Source organism: Saimiri boliviensis, chromosome 2, assembly GCF_048565385.1.
Source record: "Saimiri boliviensis isolate mSaiBol1 chromosome 2, mSaiBol1.pri, whole genome shotgun sequence".
NCBI classification, from domain to species: Eukaryota; Metazoa; Chordata; class Mammalia; order Primates; family Cebidae; genus Saimiri; species Saimiri boliviensis.
This window is the reverse complement of record NC_133450.1, coordinates 69,328,186-69,338,172: the sequence shown is the minus strand read 5'-3', so window position 1 is coordinate 69,338,172 and position 9,987 is coordinate 69,328,186. Positions and strand designations below refer to the sequence as shown.

At 48.5% G+C, this 9,987-nt stretch overlaps 1 protein-coding gene across 2 annotated transcripts; it reads right to left on the bottom strand.

The window, feature by feature from the left end:
- SERPINA4 (serpin family A member 4) lies at positions 1-8,495 on the bottom strand. 2 transcript variants are annotated; one of them, XM_003928828.3, is made up of 5 exons: positions 8,423-8,495; positions 5,832-6,497; positions 2,742-3,015; positions 1,714-1,873; positions 1-616 (listed from the first exon to the last, which is right to left on the bottom strand). In XM_003928828.3, the coding sequence occupies exons 2-5, from the start codon at positions 6,478-6,480 to the stop codon at positions 416-418; spliced, it is 1,284 nt and encodes a 427-aa protein (XP_003928877.1). In that variant the 5' UTR covers positions 6,481-6,497; positions 8,423-8,495; the 3' UTR covers positions 1-415. The 2 variants fall into 2 exon arrangements, with proteins under 2 accessions (XP_003928877.1, XP_039324595.1); XM_039468661.2 differs by lacking the exon at positions 8,423-8,495 and adding an exon at positions 8,259-8,416.
- Positions 8,496-9,987: the final 1,492 nt, after the last annotated feature.

Genomic DNA, 9,987 nt, shown 5'->3' with positions numbered 1-9,987 from the left:
TACCTTGTGTCTGGGACCAGGTCTGCCTGGGGAGTCTGGGGCAAACTCCAGAGGGACAGGCAGAGGATGCATTTATTGAGTGTCCACCACACGCAAGACACTGAACCAGGGTCTTCTCGGCCTCGTGTTGTTGGCTCGGTACAACCGCCCTGTTGTGGAAGGGGCCCTCCCCCTGTCTAGAGGCAGGAACTTGCTCCAGGAGGTTGGCTGCTCTGCCAGAGGCTGCACAGCCCCAGCAAGCAGAGTGTCCAGGCTGTGCCCATCTCAGTGCCACTCCCCGCTCCCCAGCAGCCAGCAGCTGCTGTCCTGGACCCTCAGCATCTTCCTTCTCCCCAGCTTAAACACAGAGCTGCTCATGCCCAGCCCTCCCCTGCTGCATCCTCCTGCTTGGAACAGATGAGCAGCCCTGGGAGTGCTACGGTCTCGTGGGGTCGACGACCTTGCCCAGAAAGAGGATATTCTGGGTGTTGGTGGAAAAGAGCACCACAAGGAAGGGCCGGTTGAAGTGCAAGACGTGGTCACTGATCTGGGCAGACAAAAATGTGAACCCGAAGCTGGTGGCTGCTGCGGCCTCGGTGCCGGCCTCATCCACGTGCAAGGTGGCCTTGTGGAAACTCTGGGAGGAAAATCACAAGTGTTATCTCCAAGACAGCAAGAGAGTGGGGCTGGACAAGACTGCGAGGGCCAGAAACTGCTAGGGAATAGTAACATTGCACTTTCCAGCCTGCAAGGCCACTTGTTGGGACTAACACAGCAAGAATTGCATTTGGGTGGATTTCAGCTGGAGACCTCCTGCTGCGCACAATCATTAAATGAGCGCTTGCTCTCAGCCTGGGGCTTGGTATGCGTCTTATTTGATCTTTGTAACCATCCTATGAGGTCAACAGTGTGATGTCCACTTAAAAAGTGAGGAAAATAAATTCAGCAACGAGTACCCCTTCAATCACGTAAGAAGAAGAACCAGAATTCAAGCTCATGAACCCAAGACTACCCCCTTGCACACTTTTCTTAGCTGAAGTCTTGAGTCTCTTTCTCTTATCTACAAAGTCTCCCTAATACAGAGGCACCCAAGGCAGCCTCAGCTATGTCTCTCCTCTCTGTTTTCTTTTTTTTTTTTTTTTCTTTTCTCTTTTTTTTGAGATGAAGTCTCACTCACTCTGTTACCCAGGCTGGAGTGCAGTGGCATGATTTCTGGATACATTGCAACCTCCGCTTCCCAGGCTCCAGTGATTCTTCTATCTCAGCCTCCTGAGTAGCTGGGCTTACAGGTACCCACCACCCGCCACCACACCAGGCTAATTTTTATATTTTTAGTAAAGATGGGGTTTCACCATGTTGGTCAGACTGGTCTTGAACTCCTGACCTCAGGTAATTCACCCGCCTTGACTTCCCAAAGTGCTGAGATTACAGGCATGAGCCACCATATCCAGCCCGCCCCTCCTGTTTTCTATCATTGCATTTATCTCTCTGTGAAGACGTTGTATCCCCAACTAGACTAGAAGAGCTCTCTGAGGGCAGGGGCTGGTTTGTCACTGTATCTACAGCACCGAGCACCATGTCCAGGGCTGATCGATGGGTGGATGCTGATGCCTGTAGATGACTGAATACACTCAGTGTTCATGTGGCAGCATAGGAACCCCATCACCTGGCAGCTCCCACGGGCACAGGAGCCCTACCGCGTTCTCTAGGGGTTGCTGACTCCTGAAGACTTACCGTGGGTAGCTGCAGTTTTCGCTGTTTGCTGATGCCAGATAAGTCAGCCCACTGGGAGAACAGATCCGTGAAGCCCAGTCTGGGCAAAATTTGATTTAACACATAGGAGTCAGAAATGGAGAACTTGGGGAAATACAACCTTAGCTTCTTGTAAAAAATCCTGAAAGAGGCATTGGGTTAAAACATTAGATTAATGAACAAGCCAGGATCCCTGTTGGGCAGAGACCTCCTTGGTGGCCCTCCTAGCTGGCTGTATTCCATCTGAGTTCTCTCCCCACAGACAGCTTTGGCTCAGACCACATCTCACAAATGAGTGTTGAAAGGCCAGATTCCTTTGCCCTAAGGGCCTGCTGTCTGTGGGATCTCCTGTCCTTGGAAACCCCTCTTTGGAGGTGGCTTTCTGTGGGTGTTCAGGTACCCAAGGAGACAGATGTAAGTCTCGTCAGGTGGCAGTTTTCCCTTTGCTTCTTGTATGGCCCTGTGGGCTTCACTCTTTGAATCAGCTAATTTCTTTGGATTCGATTCCCATCACCATGAGGGTTGTGTGGATTTTCTATCCACAAGTACCCTTGGGCTAGGATCCTTTTCTTATATACAGTTGAAGACTTTCTCCAATCATAGCCAGAGTGATGGGAAGCTTTCCTGGGTGGATGGATGGAGTTATTTTGAACCCCACTATGGCAGCTTAGTCAATGTTCATGGCCAGAGGGGCTGCCTCTTCATTGCACAGAGGTAACCCCCAGAGAGGCAAAGTCACTCAACCCAAGCCTTATGCAGTGGAAGAGCTGCCTAGAGCTCAGGGCTCCGAACTCCTACTGTGGTTCTTTTTTCTCTTATGAGAGGGAAGTCATATTTTAAATATAACAGAAGAGTTCATCATTTATAGGAGGCCCATGGAAGGTGTTAGAGCAAGTGAGAATTCTTCCATAATTTGGTGATCACTCCCTATTTTGAGGGACTGCCTTTCATCAGAGAGGCACACGTGATGGACAGTACTGTAGATTCAGCCCCCAGAGCACACTGATTACCTCTTGTGCAACAAGTTGTTCCACCTCATTAGCATCTCTGGAGTCAAAACCTCTTCAATCTCCCTCATTTTGCCTTGGTTAGGGAGAATGAAAAATGCTGTTGCATTTTCTTTGTAATCCATCCGTAGCACCAAGCAGGGCAGGTGTTGGTCACGGAGGTACCAGTGGTCCTCCTGGTCCTGCAGCATCATGGGCACTCTGACTGTTGTATTCTCATCAACGTAGAAGTTCCGGGTAATGGTCCTGGAGGAAATGAATGGTTTCTTCCACCGGCCTGAAAGGAAGACGAAAAGAGGGTACAGGACATCTGCAGGCCACAGAGCCAGTCCTCCAGCCAGGGAATGCCACTTGGGATTCCGGCCACAGAAACAGTCACTCCAGATCTTGCCCTCTGAGCCCATCAATGTGTCCCATTTTGATCATTCGAAACCTGACATGCCTGAGGAATGGGTCCTTTAAGCCTCATTTAAGTTTTAAAATGAGAGATAGCAGAGGATGTTGGTTTGCTAATATGTAAATAGGATTGATATAGTAGAGAAGAAACCAGGGATGCTGGAAAGAGGGGTTCATTGTTAGGTGAGCATCCTTGAGAAGGAGAGAGGAGATGGCAGAGGGTGAGCAGAGAGGTCGGCCCTCCTTTAGAGGTGGGTCACTAGTGCCATGATAAGGGGGGAGATCTGAGCTTGCGGTTTCAAACGCAGGCAGGTGAGTAGATTTGGAGGTGAGTAGATTTGGAGTCGAGAAGATTTGGAGGTGAGTACATTTGGATGTGAGAAGATGAGGGATTTCCTGTTTAACTGACTCTGTTTTCTCAATGAAGAGTGAGACAAGATGGTTAAGTGAAAGTCATGAGTGGGGAGGACATTTGAGAAGAACAAATCTGTTATTATGGTTGTTGTGGAGAGCAGAGTGATGTGTAAGTAGGACCGTGGGAGAGTGTGAGGAGATCTGTGAAGATCTGCATTCACAAATACCGTGTGAGACCATCAGCCCAGCGGGATGTTTTTCTTCAACCATGCTCAGCTGCTGGGTGCAGATATAGACTAGTTAGATCTCTAAGTTTAAGCAGGCTTGCAGCTTTGGAGGGTAAAAACCAAGGAAGTAAAGAGTGTTTGAAAGAAATGACCACAATGATGGCTGTAGACTCTCTGCAGTGTGAGGAGGGAAGCAAGGACAGGACGTGATGTGCGGTGAGGTGATGGTGGATAGGGTGAGTGGACTGAGGTCTCCACACCAGGAATTTTAGTCCAGAAAAAAACAAGGGATCTGGGATTCCAACCAATGTCTTCCTGATAGTGAAACCCATACTACTGTTTTCCTTCCTTCCTTAGTTAACTTTTTTTTTTTGAGTTTAAAAGTTATTTGTTATTTCAAAGCAAAACTTTTTTTTGAAAATGGAGTCTCCTTTTAGCCCCCAGGCTCAAGTGCAGTGGCACAATCTCAGCAACCTCCATTTCCTGGGTTCAAGTGATTCTCCTGCCTCGGCCTCCTGAGTAGGTGGGATTACAGGTATGCACCATGAAGCCTGGCTTTTATAAATACCTATATATTTGTATTTTTAATGAAGATGGGGTTTCACCATGTTGGCCAGGCTGGTCTCAAACTCCTGATTTCAAGTGATCCACCTGTCTTGGCCTCCCAAAGTGCTGGGATTACAATCGTGAGCTGCTACGCCTGGCCTCAAAACAAAACTTTTTTTAAAAAAGTTTTCAATAGTGCATGAAAATTCCACACATAAATTATGTTGGATGAGTAATTTGGCTGAATTATTAGGCTAGGAGTTGCTTCCTAGAATTTTGTTCCCTGTAGATTCTGGATTCAAGCTGGTTAAAACTGTGAGGTTTGGAAGTAGATTGCTCTCTGAAGGCACTATTGGTCAGATACAACAATAACAATAGTCAGACTCAGCAGTGCTCTGTGTGCTCAAGTTTGCCCCTGCTTGTCTCCAAGCTCCTTTTCCCCCGGGCTACTACCAGAAACTCAGTAGTGATGCTCCCCTCCATGGTGCCAATCCGAAGGCTGGATGCTCCTGGCATATAGATTCCCTTATAAGCTCCAAATTATCCACTTGCATCAGCAACTTTCTCTCTGTCCTTCCAACTCTTTCTTCCTCTAGACCTTCACTTTCCCAGCCCCTCCCACAATGGTGTGGGGCCCAATTCCTATAACAATATCCCTATCCTGACTTGAGGTGTCTCTCCTTCTCTGATGGAACCCTGACTAATAGACACTATAGAAAGTTGTTCACACACCATGATATCAACTGTGTGAACATACAGGTGCATGCATGGAAGGTGAAGAAAAGATGCTAAAATATTAACATTTGTTGCCTCTGGTAGGACTAGAGATGATTTCTTTCTCCTTTATGCTTTTACATATTTTTAAAGCTTCAAAACGAGCATTGTTATCATTAGATGAATTATAGTTGTTATTTATTGAGTATATAAAATGGTCAGGGGTCAGCAAACAAGAAAGTTTGTAGAGATATTAAATATTTGAGGCATTGCAGATCATTCAGTCTCTGTAGTAATGAATCAATCTGCCATTGTAGCATGAAATCAGCCAGACAATACTTAAATGAATGAGCCTGGCTGTGTGCCAATAAAACTTTATTTACAAAACCAGTGGCTGAACACATTTGGCCCAGGGGTTACAGTTTGCCCAATTCTTTAGGCCCTTTTCTAAGGGGTACACACAGGGATTAGATCATTTGATCCTCAAAGTCAACCTTTGAAGTAGAGACTCGTCTTATCCCCGTTTTGAGCAAACAAGCTGATCTGTTTGCACTGTTGATAGAGGCTGAGCTCAGATATGAATCCAGAAATTCAACTTGTGATTACTGGCTATAACACATTTTATGCATTGCTTTTATTAAGAAGATATGTCTAAAGATAGGAAGGAATTGAAACCTCAATACTACAGAGTCTTCAATATACAGCATTCTACCATTACATTCTCTGAGGGTTGCTCAACCTGTCAGACACAACCTTTTTCCTTACCATTTTGTAAAAATATATTTAACCAGTAAACAAATTAGGGGCTTGGGGTTGGGAGTGTGGATTTAGCATTCTCCAATGATTTGACTCTCACCTTTGAAGTAAATGTAATTCACCAGCACCATCATGACATCCCTGTTGAGCTCACCCACCAAATTCACAATTTTCCCTTGAGTTTCCTTCTTGACATGGTAGTTAATAAGCTTCATTGTACCCAGAGTGTCATAGAAGTTGGTGTGGAAGAGTTTGGCCTCATAGAAGGTCCTGGTGTCATTCAGGAATTTTTCAAGGAACTTCAGACTGTGGCTAAGGAACAGAGCACTGCCCATGCGTGTTTCCAGCCAGTTACAGGGGTGGTTGAGAGTGTGCAGGAGGTGCTGGAAGCCCCTGTGGATGTCAGACTCAGACAGCTCAGTGAGATTGAAGCCCAGGCCTTCGAGGATCTGGGTGCGGCTGTACGAGCCGGCCCCCAGGGAAAGCATGGCGTAGGCAGCCGAGATGCTCAGTGGGGAGAAGAAGATGTTCTTCCCTGGGGTCTCTGAAGCGATCAGGTGGTAGAAGCGGAAGGCAAAGTCAGCATTGGCAGGGGTGATCTTGAGGCTGGGGGAGCCCTCATCTGTCTCCAGAATCTGCTGTTGGGAGCTACTGGTGCAACTGTCACCATCATGCCCAAAGGTCAGCTGGCCATGAGAAAGAGCCAGTAGTCCAGCCATCAGGAGGAGCAGACAGTCGATAAGATGCATCCTCTGCACTCTCAGGCCTGTAGGAGGGAAGAGAATGCCCAGGAAATTCCCCCAGCAGAACACCTGGCACTACAGAGAAGGCAGGCAGTGGGCTAGCACCCAGAGATCGTGAGTGACACTCTCAACTCCTGCAGATGGGCTTGTGGAAGGCAACGGAATTCCCAGCACCTTCCATATGTGTGGTGACAGCAATGCTATCTGATGGCAACGCTTTAGACTTACAAAGCACACTCCTCATACCCAGCACGTCACGTGTTTCCCACCTGTCTGAGCTCTGCACAGCACTAGACTCCATTATCACTCAACAGAGCAGGAAATGAAGACTCCCAAAGTGACTCATCCAAGTCACCTACCAAGCAAATATCCCAGCCTGAACCCAAGTCCCCAGACTCGGCCAGGTGCTGCTTCCCCTACGCTTCTTTCAGATGATTTGATTTCCTTAGTGCAGTGACTTTGCACAGATGATGGCTATCATTGGAGTTTATTTTAGCGTCTGCTCCACAAACATCAGTGGAGTGCTTTTCATGGTTTACAAACCACTTTCATGCCATTTAGTCTGACCTTCCCACCCCTGTAGAGGTCGATAGAACTGGTCTTTGTATTGTTACCTTGTACAGATAAGGACATGGATGTTTAGTAAGTGACCTGCCCAAAGTTGCGGGGATAGAATTTGTACCCTTTTCATAATGAACATCTGCGCAAGGCAAGATGCTCCAGTTTCTCACCAAAATCTGCTCCTGTCCCATCAAATGGGCCCACCAGTATCTGGTTCTCAGGCCAAAAAAGCCTCTGGCCTTCTATCTCCCTACAACCCATTTAATCCACTTCCACGACCTACAGGTTCCTTTTTTTTTTTTTCTTTGACAGCGTCTCACTCTGTCACCCAAGCTTCAGTGCAGTGGTACAACCATGGTTCACTGCAGCCTTGACTTCCTGGGCTCAGGTGATCCTCCCCCTTCAGCCTTCCAAGCAGCTGGAAGCACAGGTGTCCACAGCCACACACGGCTAACTTTTTGTAGAGTCGGGGTCTCACCGTGCTGCCCAGCCTGGCCTCCAACTCTTAGACTCTCCTATAGGTTCTTTAGCCTCTCACCCCCTCCACTACTATGATCCTCAACCGGGGCTCAGAAAAGCTTTTCTGCAAAGCACCAGCTAGTAATATCTGTGGTTTTGTAGACCACACAGTCTCTGCTGTCACTACTCAACTCTGCTGTGGCAGCTGGAAACAGCCACAGACAAGACATGCGTGAATAGCGTGAATAGGCGCGGCTGTGTTTCAGTGAAACTTCACTTACGGACACCGAAACGTGAATTTCATATTATTTTTCAAAAAAAGTCACAAAATGTTCTTCTATTTATTTTTCAATGCTTTATATATTTATTTTTTATAATTATCACTTATATTTTATATTTATATTTTACATCTTTCATTCGCAGCTCATGGGCGGTGGGCCAGATTTGACCTACAAGCTGTGGTTTGTTGACCCCTGACCTAGACCCCTGCAGAAATCTTTCTAATCTTTCTGCTATCTGTTCTCCAATCAACAGTTGGAGAGATCGTTTGGAAACATACATCGGACTTCATCACTCACATACAGGCCTCCCCTCTGGCATGAGCTCCACAAGATCACCTGGATTGGGAGCCAGGAGACCTTGGTCCCCAGCCAGTGCTGCCCTGAACCAGCTGTGTGTCCCCGGGGGAGGCTTTTCTTCAGGCACTGGTGCCACCAGTGCCCACGGATCCCATGTGGGGGCTTTCTAGCTGTAGTATTTCTCACCTCTAGCAAGAGCGACCAACTGTCCTAGCTTGCTGGGACTTCCGTGGTTTCAGCACTGAAAGTTTTGTGTCCCAGAAGAATTCTCAGTCTTGGGCAAAGCGGAACAGTTGGTCACCCTCCCTCTAGAGTCTCTCTCATCTCCATTGTCTTAGCAAGTTACTCACAGCACAGTCCGTCCTGGAGCGGCCCCCTGGATGGCTCTCTCCTGTCTGTCTTATCGAACCCGAGAGGACTGGTCAAACCAGGTCCTCTCAGTACCACCCACTGCCTCCCGTCCAGGTAATTATTAACAAACAGACCATGGCCACAGCATTGCCTCGACAAGGAACCACCAGAAGTTTGTTCACCCCCTCCCAAGAAGATGCCCCACCTTCCACCTGGGGAACCCCAAAAAGGTTCATTTCTTCATGTTTGTGAATTGCTTGGAGGCTCAGCTGGACCTTGCTGCTCCCTGAGGCCCCGGGGAACCCCGTGGAAGGTCTGGCCTCCCCCTAGGCCCTCACTGGCTGTGTGAAGTTGAGCTCCTTTACTTTCTCTCTGAGCTTCAGTTGCCCACCTCCCACCTGCAACAGGAGGGGCGGGGGCAGACAGGGGGCAGCAAGCTCCAGCACCTTCGCAGGCCAGATAAGGAAGACTCCATGGTGTCACGGTGGGGAATGGTGGAGATGTGGAAGTGAGAGAGCCAGCTCTCTGCAGGCCTGGCAAGACCCACCTGTGGGCAAGACCTCGCAGTGGGGCCTCCAGTTTGCAATCCTGGACTCTGATTTCTGAGGATGGAGTCCACTGAGATTTCATAGGCCGGACCATAAAGACGGTGCATCCCAAGGCAAGGGTGGCATGGGGTGGGACCAGAACCCTCCTCCGGCCAGGAATTCAACTTGCATTTTTCTTCTTTAACCATGAAATCGAACTTGTTGTCTTCCTGGTAATCAGTGAGCCTCTGCGCCCTTGCGTACCCGCGCCCTCCTTGGGCAGCCATTTCTCAAGCCACCTGGGGAAGGACTGTAGGAAGCAATGTGGCCCTGGGAGTCCTGGCCTCCTCTAGCAGACTTTCTGGATGTATTTCAAGGTCCTTGGGCCTTAAGGTAAGTGGAATATACACTGCTGAGCAGCACAGAAGGCTGGGATCCCTGAGCGATGCAGGCATGGTGATGGCAAAGCAGGCACGGCACAGCCCTGGAACCGGCTGGCCTGAGGTCCAGATGAGTCAACACCAGGACAAGCGAGGAAGCTGGTGGGTCACACAGTGAGAGCTACTGTCTCAGTGGATTCTTGCGCTCTCTCCTCTCTCTCTCTCTCTCTCTCACGCATACACACTCTAGGAGTACTATGCTTGGCCCATTTTACACATGAGAAAACATAAGCCTGGAGGCATTGTTAGCTTAGATTCCAGAGTCAGGGTCTGCGCTGGGGCCACTGGACTAAAGCCCTTGCTCCTTCCTGGGACCTGCCACTTCTGGGAAGCAGAATAGCAGCTCCTGCTTTGCTCACTGCTGCACCACATGCTAGAGCAGAATCCAGTGCAGGGCGCACTCCATGGATGTTGACTGAGTGAGCCAATGAGTGAAAGATAGCCATGGGTTTTTGCTCTGATGGATGTGAAAATAAATCATTCCCTTTACAATGGTCTACAGTCTGGGGTTTTGCTTTTTCAGTCTGGCTTCTTCAGGGAGTTAGGGGCTGATGCAACAGATTCCGGGGGTTAGTGTGTGCTTGGCTGCAGTGCTGG

What these genes read in the sequence shown, in the direction of transcription:
- SERPINA4 (XM_003928828.3), bottom strand. Translation starts at nt 6,480, where the DNA reads ATGCATCTTATCGACTGTCTGCTCCTCCTGATGGCTGGACTACTGGCT. An exon ending in GAATTACATTTACTTCAAAG is followed by an intron (nt 3,016 to 5,831) that starts GTGAGAGTCAAA and finishes TCTTCCTTTCAG; the next exon opens with GCCGGTGGAAGAAACCATTC. An exon ending in GAAAACTGCAGCTACCCACG is followed by an intron (nt 617 to 1,713) that starts GTAAGTCTTCAG and finishes TTTTCCTCCCAG; the next exon opens with AGTTTCCACAAGGCCACCTT.